This window comes from Eupeodes corollae, chromosome 1, assembly GCF_945859685.1.
Source record: "Eupeodes corollae chromosome 1, idEupCoro1.1, whole genome shotgun sequence".
NCBI lineage: Eukaryota > Metazoa > Arthropoda > Insecta > Diptera > Syrphidae > Eupeodes > Eupeodes corollae.
This window is the reverse complement of record NC_079147.1, coordinates 259,501,787-259,520,290: the sequence shown is the minus strand read 5'-3', so window position 1 is coordinate 259,520,290 and position 18,504 is coordinate 259,501,787. Positions and strand designations below refer to the sequence as shown.

Genomic DNA, 18,504 nt, shown 5'->3' with positions numbered 1-18,504 from the left:
AGATAGGGTATCAGGATACCTTTTTCTTAGTGTTTTACGTGTTGATCAAAAACAGCTGAGAAGTCAAAAAATTAATCCAAAGGTATTTAAGAGTTTCTGGGGTATGTAGATATCTGACAGAACAGCTGATTCAACACATGATTGAATTTCAAGAAACTTAAAAATTGGCTTCAGCCTTTTGTATTTGTTGGTAAACAAAAAGATAAAAAATTAAAAATGTAAGTTGAAGTTGTATTTGAGGATGTTCTATACATAATAGGCGATGAAGAAGATATTTGCCTACGAATTTTAGAAGGTAATTATGATCTATTTTGACTTCGAAGCTTAAATGTTTCTCTACTTTTTATGAACAGCTGAAAGTTGTTTTTATTTTTTTGTAAGCTTTTTCAATACAGCTATCCAACTCGTTCAACAAGGTATTTAAAAATCCACCTATCCAAGATACCCTATCCAACACGAGATTGAACGCAGCCATTTTTCATTTAACTGAAAACTGAACTTTATTACCCTGTGGGTTATTATTTTCTGCATTGATATTTAGTGTAAAAGGTTCTCTTTGAAATTGAAAAAGGAATAAGTAATATTTCTTTAGCATCCAAAACACAAGTCGGGATGAACTTTTTGCTTGCCTGAAGAGTGTTCTGTAGAGAATTGTGTTTTTGGTAGTGTTTTAAGGTAGAATTTAGTTAACGAAAGTTCCGAGTTTAAAGTTTATTAAACTTGAAAAACTAACTAATTGCCTTGGTAAAAATTACGTTTATAGAATGCAGTTTCCTTATGTTGTACAAACCTACCCAAAGTTGTTAGTCAGGTCATGGGAACTAGTGTCAGTGCAGTTGTCAAATTTGTATTCCATATTTTCTTTTAGAAAACAAATAATTAAAAGTTATTAAGTCAATTTTCACCAATGAAATAGACTCTTGATGTGTCTTTCTTATTTTCAAAAAAGGGTGGATTTTTAATATTTTTTAAATTTGTCTAAAACTCTGGTTTTGGGGCTCTTTGACTATAATCCCTCTGGAAATTTCAAAACTTGGATGTATTTTTTTGTTAAAATAAGTTGTAGTTTCTACTTTTGAACCACGGATCTACAAAAATTAAAGTTTGTAATACTTGCAGGAAACTAATAATTTTTTAAAAATTATTTCAATTTTGAAGTTCTTGTTAATTTAGCTCTTTTGACAACATAACAATTATAGGATTGGCAAAGAATTGAGCTTAAATGTTGTATGTTGTTCTAAAGACTCTAAATGTTGGTTTTTTAGATACGAGGTTCACCAAGAAATGGAATGATTTATCCCTTGCTAATGACAAAAAATACAATTTTAAAAAAACGTGAGGGAGAAATAAATACAGCTTTTGAAAAAATCTTCTAAAAATCAAACACTGCTAATTCAAAATTCAAAAATGTCAGTATTAAATTTTGTTGTTATTTAATGAAAAGAAAACCATTTGTTTGTTAAAACCCCTTTTAAAATATAAGTTCATAAACTAAATAAGTTGCAATAAAAATTAATAAACTCTGAGTTTAAAGCTAGAAAATAAGATTTAAGAAAAAAAAAACAATATATAGAATCGATATATTATATAAAAATACAAAATAGTATTATTTTAAATAATTTCCATTAAACTTGTAAGAGTATAATTATTATTAATATTATTATTAACTTAATGTACACAAAGTTTAGTTAAGAAAATTGTAAAAACAAAACAAAAAAAACACAATCTAAAGAAGAAAACAAAAATAAATATACTTAAAATAAATTAATAAAAAGTAAATAGTACTTAAATAAAACACGCAAACCAAAATATTGAAAAAAAGACTCCTCTCATACCTTTACAATCCTTTTGTACCTCCGTTAAAAATTCCTTAATGCTTGGCTTAACATTTTAATATGCGCACTTAATTCTAACACCAAATAGGATACTCCTGGTCTACCACCATCGGATAACAGGATGAGCAGAAAACTGCCATTTCACGAACGAATAATGTGATTGATATCCACCACTCTGAGTATACCAGAGAATACCTATGTACCTACTCATTGGATGCAATTGAACAAATATACAAAAATAGAAGAAAAAAAAAAACCAAAACCATCATGAAAATAAATCATTAAATTAATCTGCCCCAGAGGATATAATTTCCCATCATAACCATCATCATCATCATCCTCATCCTCATCGTCGGCATCTTCACCATCGTCGTCCTTATGGTTCTGCATCATGAAAATGAAAATGAAAATGAAAATGGCAATTCGCAAATTAATTAGTGCAAAATATTTTTCCGAGGAAGTAAATACCTCTAACGAGCGAATTGCAAATCTCTGGAGGTGAAACCTCAACACCACTTCAATGTTTTCAAGTGTCACTACTCTGGGGGGCTTATGATGGCGACCGGGCGGCGCGGCGGCCGTGGTTTGAGGGTCGATGGGGTTGGGGGTAGAATATGGTCGTATTCGTAGAATAGGATCTCTAGCGGTGCAATTAGAGGGTTTAATTAATCGAAATGCAACGATGATGATTGCTTTACCTGATACTGAAAGGTCCCTTATTTTTTTTAATAACTTGGTTTATGGTGACATTTGGTGAGAGAGGAAAGGCGGGGGACTCTTAAAACCATTTTACATCAATGAGAGTTGTTAACTTTGGTAATGATGGTTTTTGAACGGTAGGTACTTTCTTATAATGAGTTTAAATTATAAAAATACTCTTCATGAGGATTGGCTAGATCTTCAGTTTCTAATTAAGATTTGTTTTTTTTTTCAGACTTTTTGTGAGTAGCAATTTAAAAAAATAAGCTTATTGGCTGCTTTATAAAATACCATAAGGATACTTCGAGTTGCATTTGAATTATAAAAGAGGAATACATTTACTTAACTCCAAGGTGAATGTATAAGGATACCATAATTAAGCATTTACTTACAAGTTTAATATGCGTACATATAATGTCCTTTATACTTTACAAAATTCGAGACTTCGAAGTAAAAATAAGTCAGTTATTTCAAGCGAATTTTATTTTATATTTAGCCGATTCGAAGTATTCATAAATACATAGTTTGTTTAAAAAAAAAATGTTGTTGGTTTTAAATGATATTTAGTTTTTTCCTAGAGCAATGTTTTCCTTTTCGACAAGACATCGAGCAACATTCAAATCATTTGCAGTATCGATTTCCAATGAATCTCTGGGTGAGACAACAACATTACTGCATCTGAAATACAATTTTGTAAAGTTATTAGAGTCTTTTCTGTTAGGCGATGTTCTTTGTGGGCTATCGGGAAAAATATAAATATATTTGAAACCTGGAAAGGTTAACAGTGTCAAAAACTTTCTTTAAAATTTTGTTTTGGTATTAAATGGAACAGTGACAAATTATTAACGTTTCCAGCATTCTGCCAGACATATTTATTCCTGATAGCCTTAAATAACATAAAGAAGAAGGTTCGAGTGCAGGACCTGATAAGCCAACAAACTTTGAAAAAATCAATGTAAGTACATAAGAAATCTTTAATATAGGAACCCCTTTTTGAAAAGATTAAAATGTCAACCAGTGACCTCGATAAATGTTTCCTTTAGTTCGCTAGTTCTTAAAAAGATAGAAGTTGCCAAAAGGTTTTTCCAAATGTGTTTAATTTTTTACAATTTTCGATTTATAAGGTTCTGCACTATAAACGTCGATATATCATCAATTACCTATCACTTTGAAAGACATTCTGATCAATAAGGTCTCGATTGGCAAAATAAAACATTCCAGTTTCAACTAATTCACCAGACCAATCTTGACGTCGGGGTCGGTTTTTAGGATCGAAATTCAATGGAACCAGACTTCCATCAGCATTTAATGACCATCGAAGTTTAAAGCTCCTTTAAGTAAAATTAAAAAGTTGTAAGAATATTTGAAAATAGAAGTTATTATAATTTACCTTGTTGTAGCAAAAACACATTCAGAAGTTTTGAAAAGTTCAAATGCTTTGATAACATAGTCAAGTTTCAAAAATACCGATGTACATTGAAAGAGAGCCAACTTCCTTATGTATTTATGTTTTTGTATAAACTCTCGAGTTGAATCAATTGAAGTTGTATAATCTCTGGAAACACTTTCAGGACGGATGTGAACGAGTGCTCCATCTGCAAATGAGAAGAAAAGACAATTTTAAGGGATATTCAAATTAATTTTTGTACCAAAATTGAATTCGAATCAAAGAGTTGATTCTTACGAGTACAACAACTAGATTTGAATTATTTTTTTATTTTAAATATTACAAAACATTACTTACAAAATTGATAGTTTTTTTTGGATAGTAGTATGACAAAACCTGAGCTGTACTTTTTTGTACGTATGTTTGAATAGTGCCGAGATGTGATTAGGCCATACTAAGTGTGAGTTTGGTTTAGGTTAGGTTTGGTTAATACATTTTAAGAAGAAGATAGGTTACTGCAATACATTTTTATATACAACGTTTTTTGTTTTTCCTTTCTTGGCCAGAACGTAAAGATTTTGTTCTATTAAGACTCGTAAGCACGCTACATATAATTGTCCATTGGAAAAACAGTTTTTTTTTTTTTTCAAATTTACACCTGCAACTTTGCCCTTGAGCTTTATTTATTGTTATTGCAAATACTGCTTTCAAACGATACTGCACTCTTTTAAACTAAAACGGCAAATCGGTTAGAATAATTGGAGTGCGGGGAATTAAAACCTTTTTTCCTTTCGCTATTCCAGTCATGATTATAGCTTTTATAATTTTTCGTCCTACGTGAGTTATCTGTAGCCGTGTACCATTACACAACTTTGGTGCATCAAAATTTCTCATTAAGAGGACTGGAACACCAACCTTCAATCTCACCTTATGAGCAAGCACCCCTGATAATTCTAAAACATTAACGAACTCTATGGGATATGATGTTACTTGCTCCGTATCTATAACGTTGTCTACTGAGATGTACTCGAGGATATCTCCCTCCACGTCCGACATAATGTGTTCGTTGCAAGTTTAAAGACATTACTTTTTAATTCATCTGTGCTACAGACAATTTGACAGAATTCATGACTAAACGTAATCGAGCCATTACAGTCTGTTGCATACAATCTTCTCCGATTTTTAGAAGAACAGCGGCATATTGTTCTGCTTAAGAATCATTGTGTAGCTGTATTCGCATATTCATTGTCAGGCACAACTTTTTACATGTACCAATTACAAAATGCGTTTATTTTATCTGCCGGTGTACCTCTTGTCATTACCGGCAGGGTCTGTCTAAAGTCGAAAGCTAAGAGAACCAGCATCACTCCCATTATAACCCGGTTGTTCTTGATGTCTTTCAGTGTACGATCTAGTGCTTTAACTGCTTTTTTGTGGGACATTGTACTCAAATCTTTGGTAATTTAGGAGTGAAAGCGATCAGGTTAGGTCAAAGTAACTCATGTCCTTTCTTAAGTCTCAAACTATATCCTTACCAAATTTCAATTTTAAATCTGTTTAGTAGTTTAAGCGTAAAAGCGATCGACACACCTTAATTTTGCTATGGAAATGCGTCATTTTCTCGGGGTAAAAATAAACCTATGTCCTTTCTCGGGTATCAAAATCTCTCCATACCAAATTTCATGGAAATTGGTTCAGTAGTTTAGGCGTGATTGAGTAGCAGAAAGACAGACAAAGCTACTTTCGCATTTATAATATTAGTAAGTATGGAATATGGATTGTTTTCTTAGCTTTAGAATCAATAATTTACAATTTTTGAACTAAACGAAAAATTTTGAATTTTAGGAAATTTAACTAGTCCATTAAAAAATAAATTGATATCAGCTGAAAGCTTTACAAATTTCTCTTTAAAATTCTTAGCAATATTATTCACTGTAAAACAAAGTTTCAGACTTCTAACAGCCGTTGATCAACTCTTGAGTTAAGTTACTCGCACACAGGAATGGTTAAGAGTTGTAAGTCACTAGGCCCTAGTTCCCAACGGACTGTTGCCCCAACTAATTTATTTTTTTAAGTTGAGAATTGTTTGACTTCACTTGCGAAGCTTTCAACTCAGTAGGAAGAATTTGAAAGTTGACTTTCTTGAATTTCCTAAATAATCTCCTGAGGAATTAACAATTTAAAGTTCATATACCTAAAAAAAATAGACTGTCAAATAGAGGTCCAAATACGAAAAAAACCTTGGCTAGTCTAGTAGTAGTGCATTCTGTCACCTTTTTTTATAATAACCACACACTCAAGGGGATATTACTACCCTTATTATGCAGAGGCACAGTGTGAGCGAGTGAGCACTAGGAAGAGAAGAGAGAGTTTAAAAGGAGATGTCGGTGCACATTGGTTTTGAATTCCTGAATATTGCAATGACTAGGAAAGACAGAGTGTGGTAAGGTATTCCACATTCGCGTAGTACGACTAAAGAACGAATCTCTGTATTTGACAGTACGGCCGAAGTTGGGCTCGAGGGTATACTGATGAGCATTCCTAGAAGCGCGAATATTACGGTTGAACTGTTTAAGGGGAGAAATGCAACTGGCTATTTCACTAGAGCATAAGCCGTTAAAATAACGGTAAAAAAGGGTCAGACAAGAGACATTACGGCGATGTTCAAGCGAAGTAAATGAACTTATGATGATATTATCATCTATCAATTTAAATGCTCTACGTTCAATACTATCCAAGAGGCTTAAGTAAGTTGCAGGAGCACCAGCCCAGAGATGGGAGTTATACTCAAGCTTTGGACATATGTAAGTATTGTAGATAATAGCCAGATCAAAAGGGGTGAAATATTTCTTGCATCGCCTAAGGAAACCAAAACACCTTGCGGCATTTTTGGCGACATCGCGTATGTGATCATTCCATAAGAGGTGGTTGGTGACAAACATACCGAGAATATCGAGGTGTTCAGTCTCATTGATACAAGTGCCATCCATGGATAATGGCAATGGGGGTATATCTCGCTTTAACGATACAAGACAGCATTGGGTTTTCGAAGCGGTTTTTTAATCCCCATTGAACAATGCTGTTTAGGTCGGAAAATGAGCTTATCATATTTTGTCGTTGTAGTTCCACATCCGAAGAAGAGGTATGTGAATCTGAAAACGAATATGAAAAGCTAAGAGTACTATCGTTAGCGAAACAATGTAGATGTTGCAGACAGGAGATCATTAATAAAAATAAGAAAGAGTGTTGGAGATAAAACAGAGCCCTGGGCACACCAGCATTTATTTTATGGTTTTCAGACTTGAATCCATCCTATACTACTTGTATTGAACGGTCCGAAAGGTAATTACTAATCCAATGAAGCAGGGATTCATGAAAACCGAAATCACGCATTTTCGATAAGAGAGCCTGATGCCATACCCTATCAAATGCTTTTAAAATACCAAGTGCAATAATCTTACTTTCTCCAAAACGATGTAAAGATTTGCTCCACTGTTCGGTGAGATGAACCATGAGATCACCAGTGGACCTATTGCTAAGAAAGCCGTATTGCCGGTCATTAAGAAGCTTTCGATCTTCAAGATATTTCTTGAGCTGATAATTAATCAGCTTTTCCATGACGTTGCAAAGAAGGGGCGTAAGTGCAATCGGTCGGTAGTTAGTCTCGGAACGAGACCTGAGGAGTAGGACAGATGAAAAAGCTTACACAGTGGTTTTGCCAGCGTTGAAGAACACCTCTTCAGAATAATAGCGGGGATACCATCCGGACCAGCGGATTTTTGTGTGTTTAGATCTCTTAGGACTCTTGCCACAGTACGAGTGCGAAAAAAGATTGGTCCCATAGAATCACTTACTCGCTCAAGTACAGGCGGAGTCATGACACTCACTGGCAGCCTTTAATTAATTTTTCAAGTTTACCTTGTTGATGTTTTCCGAATAATAATTAATAATAAAATTGCTTGGATGATCTTGACGTTGAGCTTGAATATTTTTCAGATTGCTGGCTTAACGTACATAGGTCCTTTAGGGTTTCCCACAAACAATCAAATTGCTCCTCCGAGATGACCAATTGACATTGCAAAGATGGCTGAATTAATAATTCAATGATGATAAAACCGGTTGTTGTCCAAAATGTTTCCATGGGAAGCACCATATGTAACCAAAATAAAAAAGTCAGTTAACAAGGCTCGCTCTTTAAAGCATACCACCAGCCTTGATTTCGAAGACAAATGGTCCAATGCAATCTATTGAACCCTAATGGTTTCACGAATCATATGTTATATTTTAATTTAGTACCTGTTAACACCAGTTCCCCAACACATTTTTTTTGAAAGGGATTCCTCGTTATTGGACCTAATAATTGTGGCTCCTGTTTTTTCTTAGCATGATTTCATTTTTCTAACTTAAGCCTAAAATATTCAGATAAAAAAATCACTTATCAAGATTTCTATAATATAAATTTGCAAGAACTTGAAACTCAAACACGAGAAACAAAGTGGGATTCTATATATTAAATGCCTCCCTCAAATGATCAGATTGAATTTTTAACATATAATTTCTCTGAACTGTATAATACCCATGCCGCTTTAAAAACAATAACTTTTAAACAAAACAAAAATCAATGGTTTTCTCGTGCCATTAGAGACTTGGTGCAACAGCGAGATGAACAGAGTAGTAGTAGCTATGATACGCGAGGATAAATACTAACATTTTTCTCAACAGCTTAACACAAGTTCAAATGGTCGCAAGCTCTGGAAAAATCTACGCAGAATAGGAATCGAAAAGACAAAATTCGGTTTCTGTTGAGGACATTGATGGCAATAAACTTAATGAAAAATTCATTTCTTCTCCACCGCCACAGGTCCCAAAAATTTGGCCTTCAATTTCTTTTACTGACCTACGCGACAGTAATGAGCCTGGTTTTGAATTTTCTGCAGTAGATAGTGCTGATGTAGTGTTTTTTCTATTAAGTCAAAAGCTGTTGGGTTTGATGATATTACATCCTTCCTGTTTTGTGTATGATATTGCCATATATCACTTTTGCTTTCAATACTATTTTGACGTCCTCTATATACCCTGAGTCATGGAAAGTTGCTAAAATCATTCCACTTCCCAAAAACTCTAAAATAGATATATTTAGACCTATTTCAGTATAGCCATTTTTGTCGAAAGTTTTTTAAAAGGATCCTTCAAAAGCAAATTAACGTCTTTCTATCTACTAACTCACTGCTCAGCCCTTATCAATCTGTGTTACCGCACTTTTAAATGTGATGACATTAGAAAAGCATAAGATAAAGACGAGGCTACGTTTGTATTTTTGTTGGATTTTTTGAAGGCTTTCGATTCCGTTAATCGGGTCAATCTCTGCAGAAACCTCATGCAAAATTTTAATTTTTCATCTAGTGCTTAATTTTTTCTTATATAACTGATAGAACGCAAGCAGTGCAAGTTGGTGACACCCTGTCAATTTTTTTGCCGAATGCCACTGGTGTTCCACAAGGTTCCATACTAGGTCCTCTCTTGTTTTACGCTTATTTAAATCAACTTCCATCTTCATTAGTTAATTTCAGCTCTCACTTGCATGCTGATGACGTTCAGCTTTATTTCAGTTGTCCACTTTGCCTTATCGAATATGGAGCTTTTTGGGTCAAAGAAGGCCTGAAGAGAGTAGCAAATTGGTCTTTATCAAACGGACTTATGTTGAACTCAAAAAAATCCAAATTCCATTTAATTAATACCTACACCTATTGTTCTGAGCAATGCTCCAATCGAATTTGTGGTTACAGCAAAGAATCTTGGTGTGACTTTTAATCGTCTTTAGACTTGGGATGCTCATATAAATAGACTCGTTGGTAAGGTTCGAACGTTATGGGTTACACAATCTTTCACTCCAATAAAAACGCATTTGCTTCTCGCTAAAACCTTGGTAATTCCTCTACTTGTTTATGGTTTTGAAATAAATTGTAACTGCAGTTTTACGAGCAGGCGAAAACTTAATGTAGCTTTCAACTCAATCGTTCATTATGTTTTTGGATTACGCAGATATGATCAGATATCTGATTATGCCTCGCGCTTACCAGACATGCCTTTCGAAAAGAACCTCAAACAGATTTCATCACCTAATTATCCCTCCTTACTCATATTTAACATCAGAACGTCAATTTTTTTGTAAATTCGGTTAAGCTTTGGCACACATTGCCTCGTAGTATAAAACAAATTCTGAACGTAACAAGCATAAAATCTTACGATAATTTTTTTTGTGATTATCTTGGCTCACCCTTTTTTATAAAATAAGCTTACAGCTACCTTATAAGATTTTAAATCTTACTGTTTTACGATATTTAAATAAAATGATGCAACCACTATAAAAATGCGCACCGAATTGTTGCAGATTAACTAGTGACTTTAAATTTTTCAGAAAAGCAAAATAATGTCAATTTAAATTTTATAAGTAAAACAAATATATTACATTACTGCGGCAGACTTTAAATGTCAAAATCTACAAAAAAGAAGTCATGGTCATACCAATTACCACCCTATATCCGGAAGCATCAAAAAGATTGAAAATTCTCCCAAAAATATTTTTTTTTAAATATGGTTCAAATTCCAAAGTGTATGGTAGTCATCAACTTTACCGTTTCTTGAAAGTTGGGAAATCTAAAGAAATATAAAATCGAAAATTATGAAAAAAACCTTCAATATATTGATGGCTCAAAACCTTTTCTTTGATAAGTTAAAATAAATAATCATAATAAACGCAAATAATCGCTTTAATTAACGAGCGGAAATTAATGCATGATTTTTACATTTGCAGATCTGTAGAATTTCTGATCCATACAATACTCACAGAAAAAAAGACTAGTATTTGTTTTAAAAAAGTCACATAACTATTTCAAACGCCTAATGAGCCATACGGAGGTTTCAAGTTTTAACTTGATGTCTATTTAATCCCCCTTTAATTGGTTACTAAAACTACTTTCAATATTCTTGTAGCTTATTTAAAGAAGTTAATTCATACTTAGTAAGTCGAAATATCTTAACAGAATTTTTAATTTTTCGAGATTCATAGCTGTTATTATAAACCTTTTCTCATCACAGTATATAAATAGATACAAATTGGATCCAATATGCCGGACGATGGTCTACCAATTTGAACATTATGTTTACTTATTCGTCATACCTAAACGCTTTTAAATCTTAGATTACGTTGACAACCCACATTTACTTGAGCATCGAAATCAAATTACCTGAGACTTTCAAATCAGCCTACCTACTTTAATATTAAATATCATTGGGAATATAATTTGTTTAGCATTTTTTCTATTGACGTTATGTGCAAGACTTATCACGCTTTGTGAGAGAAATTTAAAAATCCTCTTAAAGTAGGTCCTCTTGCGAACTGTTGTGTTTCCTACCTAATTCAATTAATTCTCAAGTCATCTCTTATGATAAGGTATTGCCCATCTGTTTACAAGTCCAGTTATTAAATCTACTTTATCAAAGGTCATTATGAGTACCAATATTTACAAAGCGGTCTGAGTCTATTTTCCAATCAAATTATAAACCCACATGATTTCTTAGAAATTATAACAACTTTATTTTCTTTGGTTTCACATTGACTCAAATCAATTGGTGCAAAATAACAATTTTCTTAATTCTTTTATTTAAACATTTACTCAGTTCTTTAAACGTTAAGAGTATCCTCTTTCTGAATTAACAGTAACTTTGATTGTAAGACATGGCTAAGATTGGAAGTTTTATCCTACAGTTAATTTTTTATTATAGACAAATATCAAATAGCTTCCATTTGCTTTAGTAGTTCCTTGTCATAATCGAAATCGGGAAATATAATTGAAATTTCACGTGAAGCCGATTCCAGACTATCCGATCCATGACATGCATTTCTAGTATCAGACAATCCATAGAGAGATCGAATAGAATCGGGACTAGAGAAGACAGCTCTGTGGACTTTGGTAGGGCCTAACATAGTTCTCCACTTGGCAATGCTACCTTTTGAAGCTAAAACAAATGCAATCGATGGGCCACTACAAAAAATAAATGTACAACAAACAAACACTTTCTATACGTCTGGACAGTTGTTGTTGACTTATATTTACCTTCCCATGAATGTCACCAAACGATTATAAAAGAATTTGCCTTGATGTTCCTCATAGAATCTACTGGCAAGTTGTTTCGTAATGACAACTTCTTTAGTTTGCAACACAGAAAAATTGTGTTTTATTATGTCAGTGACGTATTTTAGAGCAACAATATTTTTCACAGCATGTGGTTTTATTAAAGCAAATGTTATTTCCATTGTTTTTGTTATTGAATAATTAAATTAATATATTTTATTTAATAAGACGAAATAGAATTACATTTGTTTTGATTATTTGTTTCTTGTTTTGAAGAGAAATGTCATTTTCATGTCAGACGTAAATGTCAAATCAGGAACTGTTCGATATAAAAAAACAGGGATGGTTTAATTTCGGAATGCTTTTATTCGGAGTTGAAAATTATGACAAGGTTACACTCATGACAAATAAGAAAAACATTAGGGGTCAGTTTTAACTATTAATGGTTTCTACATTAAGCCTAGTACATACTTGTGAAACATCTCGCGAACCCATACAAATTTCAGTTTTTGGTTCACCCGTGAACTTGCTCGTGAAGCTCAGTGGAGAACAAAGTGGAGAGTTTTCGTTCACGGGCAATTCACGTGCAAAATGTACGGGAACTGTTGGTGAAGCTTTGACATTTGGTTTCCGCATTTTAAAGTTTGTGGCTGCTTGCGCCTTGTTCTAAAAAAAAAGTTAAAATGGTGTCATATGAAATAGAATACCTATTTGAAGATTCAACTGATGAAGTTGACGATGTTCACAACGTGTACTCACAAGTGTGTACCAGTAAGCAATGTCAGAAGTTCATTTTCTCCACTGGCGAACGTTCACTTCACGAGGAAGTATGTACTAGGCTTTAAAAGCAAGCATTGGAATTGATAGATTGATTAAAGCTATCATTTTCCTGATTTATAAATCGAAACTAATCCTAATGATGAAAACCAATGACAGCTATAACGTCACTTAAAAAAAGAGGTCTGAATACAATAAATTATTAATTCATTTGCAACAATGTCTAACTTTAAATTGTTTAAATTAGACCAGACAGTTTTCTTATTTCTTTCACTTTAATGTAAATATGTCCAGGAGTATTAAGAGAACGAAATTTATCCGTTTTAAGGATTTTTTCAAATAGATTAGGAAAAAACTGTATTAGCCTGAAAGGTTCAAGAGAATTTTAAAGAAACTAAAGGGATAGTTAATTTCAGTCTATTTTGTTTTAATTCATTTTTGAACATATGATTTTAACAGAATTCTAATTTCAAGTACCTACTTTTTCAAAAAAAAAGAATATCATTTAAAGTTCAACTAATTTCGTTGATCCGTTTTATTAATATTCCAGGTTAATTTTCATTTTTGCTGAGAAGCTGACTACAAAATGCAAACAAAAGAATTTTGTTTAATTATAGCTATCATTGAAAAAAATCCGAAAAAAATGTTTTGATCAAAGAATTTTCTTGGAGAAAGTTTTTTTCATCATCGAAACTATACATTTCAATTTAAGATAGGTTGTTTATAGCAATCATTGAAATATTTCTATCAATGACAAAAGTTTTCTATATTTAAATCCATCATCAAATTTTTTCGGACACAAATATGCCATTGGAATAGAAATACAAATTAGTTTAACGATTTATTTCATTTTTTGACAGCTGCTGATAAAATCAGGAAAATGGATTTTAAACAAAAAACAAATGTGCAATTAAGGTTTTTTTCACAAATAAACAACTTTGTGGATTTCCAATTTGAATTTTTAATCAAAAGGAAACATAGTCGATTGTCAATTCAGAATGTTGTCTTGATTAATTTAATGTTGACACTTCTGTAGTAATAAAATGACAAAAAATTACCTCATTCAACAGATTATGCAACATTATTGTTATTTTGCCCAAAAAAACGAGCTCTGGTATTGCCGGCAATAATTACTCTTAGAGGATTTGTCAATTCCTCAGAAGAGCATTTATCAGTAATAAATACTTTTAGATGACTCTGACAGAGATTGAACCCTGAGCTATAAATGGATATACAGTGGCTGCCTTCAATCTCAGACAGATAGGGTATCCGGATCAGCGTTACCACTTTACTTCAATTGAAGTAGATCTACTTCTTTTTTCCAAATAAATTTAAAATCTACTTCCTACTTCGCACCATCATCAAAATATTGATATCTGCTTCATTTTCAATATCTGGTTTTTACCTACTTCAATTTTAATAAAAATAGACTGCATCTACTCCTTTTTTCTGTCACTCTTGTATGTAGTCTTAAAACTTTCTAGAGAATTAAAAATCGCTTGAGTATTTGCATTTGCAGTGAAGTTACGTCTTATCTAATGTATTCTAGTGTAACCCTTTTGTCATTTTCGACATACATGAAAGGGCCTAGAAGAACCTTTATCATAATTTCCAGTCAAAAGGGCTGATGAAAATATCTAGGCCGTATTTCAATAACAACGACTTGATTTTAGAAAATAATGCCCTAGTTCTCATCGTTTTCCTTTTCAAAAGACGAAAATTATTTATTGTTTTTGTTTCGTTTTCAAACAATCCTTAACGAAGTTTTCAAAGCTTATCGATCTCCCAATATCAAATTAACATACATAGTTTGATTTTGTAAATATCTTTATCTATCATACATTCGAGATTTTAATCGAACATGACATTAGGATGGTAGAGAAGACGAAAAAAATGGTCCCCCGATTTTTTCAAACTAAAAATAACAGTAGTTTCAATACAAATTTTTACGGTCAAAAATCAATAGTTCGATTTTTTCCAAAAACAAAAAGATTATTTTAAATTCTTGCTAAAAACAAAATAAAAAAGCAGTTCTATTGCTATCACTTTTTTAGTTTCTAAATATTAAGCAATGTTTTAAGATATTGCTTATCAATTTCAGGTAAAAACCGTAACAAGTCTTTAAGGACTTTTTTCTTTTCATTTGAGATCGGTGTTTTAAAGGTTTGTGTTATTTTGAACAAAGCAAATTTTTCGGTGTTGGTAGTGCACCCTTGGTGGCTGTCTTAAATAAACTTACAGTACTTGTACTCTTTTTCTTTCGCCGAGTTTTTAAATTTTATTTCAAAATCGAAATTTTTTTCATAAAGCAATATTTTTACTTTGGAAAAAGGTACTTTTGCTGAAGTCCATTTTGTTAGCCAAAATGGAATACGCCAAAATCTTCAGGAAGCAATAATTTTAAGTTCAACTTTGTCTGTGCAGTAGACTATGGATCTCAAGGTTTTTCAAATATTTATCGATTGCCGAATGAATGCAATCCACCTCCTGAATTAAGGAATGTCCCGGCTCGGAATATCTCTGGACAATCATCTCTACACCACTTCGGTTCAAGAACATTTTAATTGCGGTGGAATTGATTTTGTTCCTATTCTGCGAACACATGAATCACTCCATAGTATGATGGATTTTAAGGTGGGGTATACTTCGATAAGCCTTTCCAAAATTTTGATTGAACATATAAAGCTTCCTCTTATAGTAAAATGCGGATGTGTTTCATACAATTGTCTTGGGATATCTACACAATTGTAATGGATATGGCACAAACCAATACTAAAATTTTGTTTGCGATCATTGGCCTATAAACATAGCATTTCTTAAACACAAGTGCACGTAGGACAAACCAATTCTCAACATTCTTAGTATTTTTTCTATCCTTTGTCACCGTAATATGCACGTGGAACAAAACAATTCTGACAAAAAACTTGATAAAAATTATATGCAAAAAATGTCCCAAACGCCAAAAAATGGTTTATGGCACAAAACAATTCTAGAAAATGTTGATTTTGGTCGATATGGAACAAAATTCATGTGGGATATCTCGGGATTGAAAAGGCGTGGCCCAAATCTGATCACAGATTTAGAAAGAGCATACAAAATTACCATAGAATCCATTCCTAACTCAAAACCACCTAAAGTGGCGTATGGAACAAACCAATTCTCGGACGACGAAATGTTACATTAACATATTGAAGTACATGATATGAAGCCTTAAATAATTAAATTTGTTTTCTATTTTTTTTATTAAAATAATGTAAATTTGTTACGCACCTAACAATTCATCAATGTCCGACGAATCAGTTGAATTATCCATTAAATTTCATATCTAACAACAATTTTGAATTCGAATCTTAAATGTTTCTCTGCTTTTTGTGAACAGCTGAAAGTGGTTTTTATTTTTTGACAGCTATCTCAATACAGCTATCCAACTCGTCCAACAAGGTATCTTAAATCAACCTATCCGAGATAACCTATACAACACGAAATTGAACGCAGCCAGTGGGTAGTCAAAATTCAACTAGCTTTGTGAATGCAAAATTGCACTACAAAGCTAGTCAAATCCAAACTGTCATTTTTATGAGAAATGCAAATATGTACTATATAAAATAAGAAACATTTATGTTCAGAGAGCTTTAAATTATCTTTTTTGCTTTTTAATTCAATAAAATCAAATATGGGATGTAATTGATATACATATATGTAGATTTTAATTTAACTACTGAACAATTAAATTCATTTTGAATTTTTGTAAGCAGCTGGATCTGAAACGTCAAAATCAGTGCCTACTTACTCCGCAGCCAACATTTTTACACTGCGTCAAAGGGGAAATTTCAACCCATTTTGTTCTTGCATTTACTCAATCAGAATGACTTCATTACGTAGTCACTAGTTAGTGAATGCCTCCAGTCCTATGCACTACTATTTCGTTTCGGATACTATTTAGAAAATTTGTATACAAAACTTTTGGGCCCTAAATAATGAACTCTCAGTCAATTTAAATATTATTATTTAAAATGAGACACTTTCGATATTGTACTTTGAAGTTTTATGATTTTATAATTTTGAACACAGTTATTTAAGTCTAGTGGAAATTGAATATAATTTGCCCTTTATTTGTTAACTATACAAAAAACTTTACAAAAACGATACTAGCTCCCTCTACCCTTCTTTAGCTATACCATATAATATTTTATTTTTTTTATTTACAAAAATATTATCAAAAATTTCGTATTTTTAGTCAAAAAAGAAAAGAAAACCTTTTGTGTACTTACACTTTGTTGCTTCATTTTTAATTGCTTCTTCATCGGTTGAAACCCATATTTCTGGAAATAGTTTAGAAGCATTTATCGTTTGAATTGTTCTTCCTAATAACGACACACCATTAACTGGCATAAGATTCTTTTTCAAAATTCCCTTAGAACCACCTCGAGCCAAAATCAAAGCAATAACACTTGTTGAATTTGTACAATCCGAACTATAAATTAAAAATAACTTTCCGAATTAAGAAAAAATGGTAAATTTAACAAAAAAATCCAATAAAAATTACCAAGTAATACTTTGTTTTGTATATGCCACTGATATTGTTAAAGTTAAAATTAAACTAATTACAGTCAAACGTATGAAGAGAGACATTTTTTAAAAATATTATCCGAATTCCACTTCTGATACCGATAACTGATGTCTACGGCAGACGATGCAATATTGCGAATCATGTTACAGACTTAAAACTCTTGACACCTCTTTCATTGAGAACGCGTGCACGTAGAATTCAATTAATCCTCATGATAATATTCTAAAGCCATTCATTGTGAGGACAATGGACACTACTTGGGGTGGTGTCTAGATTTTTCGAAATAAATTGATAGTAATAAGATTCATGTTGTGTTGTAGGTTAGTTGTGTAAATTCATTTGTTGCTTAATTTTTTATTATTATTTTATTTATTGTAAAAGTCAGTTTTTTTGGATTATGATACATGTGAGTAAGAGGTTAAATTAATTAAATCAATACACTTCTTAAAGAAAGAATAAAACTATGTTCAGGGTTTTGGGCATAACTAATTCCATTTAATGATATATTAAATGGAATTAGTTAGACTCGTTTCAAAAAGATAAACTGATGGTGTCTTCCATTGTTTTGTTTTCATTTAATTACCTTCAAGAGAAGAAGATGAGATCTACGTATGTATGTACAATTGTACATTTAATTATCAAAACTCAATTAGTTTTTGAGGATGGAAAGAATCTCAGTATGGAATAAAACTAACGTCAGTAACTTTTTTCCTATCAATCAAAGTGTAAAATTGGGATGCATTCTCAGTGATCTGCTATTTATCTTGTTTTTGAATAACTTCGACTCTGATATGCCGTAAATTTTTGTTCGAAATGGAATCTGCTTGTGAAAGAAAGAAAATCAGAAGTTGTGATTTTTTGAAACGTTTAATGCTGGGTAGCCGAGAAAATGAACTTTAAACAACTTGTCTGGGAGCAACTCTGACTTACAATTTGTCGTGGAAAGACTTGCAAAATCTTTATACTCAATAAATGCTACCTGGTCAAACTTTACTAAGTACAGAAACATTAGGCACTCGGTTAAGTATGTAATATACGAAGCTGCTTTAAAATCAATGATAAAGTACTGTGCGCAAGTTTGGGGTTATTCCGAACACATGG

General features: G+C 32.3%; 2 protein-coding genes across 2 annotated transcripts; both read right to left on the bottom strand.

Moving 5' to 3' along the window:
- Nucleotides 1–3,071: 3,071 nt before the first annotated feature.
- On the bottom strand, nucleotides 3,072–17,524 carry LOC129939454 (N-acylneuraminate cytidylyltransferase A). Its single transcript, XM_056047475.1, has 5 exons — nucleotides 17,380–17,524; nucleotides 17,105–17,307; nucleotides 3,925–4,129; nucleotides 3,695–3,865; nucleotides 3,072–3,212 (listed from the first exon to the last, which is right to left on the bottom strand). The coding sequence occupies exons 1-5, from the start codon at nucleotides 17,463–17,465 to the stop codon at nucleotides 3,098–3,100; spliced, it is 780 nt and encodes a 259-aa protein (XP_055903450.1). The 5' UTR covers nucleotides 17,466–17,524; the 3' UTR covers nucleotides 3,072–3,097.
- LOC129939455 (nucleoside diphosphate kinase 6) lies at nucleotides 11,495–12,337 on the bottom strand. Its single transcript, XM_056047476.1, has 2 exons — nucleotides 12,039–12,337; nucleotides 11,495–11,966 (listed from the first exon to the last, which is right to left on the bottom strand). Exons 1-2 carry the CDS (start codon nucleotides 12,236–12,238, stop codon nucleotides 11,714–11,716), a joined length of 453 nt encoding a protein of 150 aa, XP_055903451.1. The 5' UTR covers nucleotides 12,239–12,337; the 3' UTR covers nucleotides 11,495–11,713.
- Nucleotides 17,525–18,504: the final 980 nt, after the last annotated feature.

What these genes read in the sequence shown, in the direction of transcription:
- LOC129939455 (XM_056047476.1), bottom strand. Translation starts at nt 12,238, where the DNA reads ATGGAAATAACATTTGCTTTAATAAAACCACATGCTGTGAAAAATATT. An exon ending in TTGGTGACATTCATGGGAAG is followed by an intron (nt 11,967 to 12,038) that starts GTAAATATAAGT and finishes TATTTTTTGTAG; the next exon opens with TGGCCCATCGATTGCATTTG.
- LOC129939454 (XM_056047475.1), bottom strand. Translation starts at nt 17,465, where the DNA reads ATGTCTCTCTTCATACGTTTGACTGTAATTAGTTTAATTTTAACTTTA. An exon ending in ACAAAACAAAGTATTACTTG is followed by an intron (nt 17,308 to 17,379) that starts GTAATTTTTATT and finishes TTTAATTTATAG; the next exon opens with TTCGGATTGTACAAATTCAA. An exon ending in AATGTCTTTCAAAGTGATAG is followed by an intron (nt 3,213 to 3,694) that starts GTAATTGATGAT and finishes ATTGTATTTCAG; the next exon opens with ATGCAGTAATGTTGTTGTCT.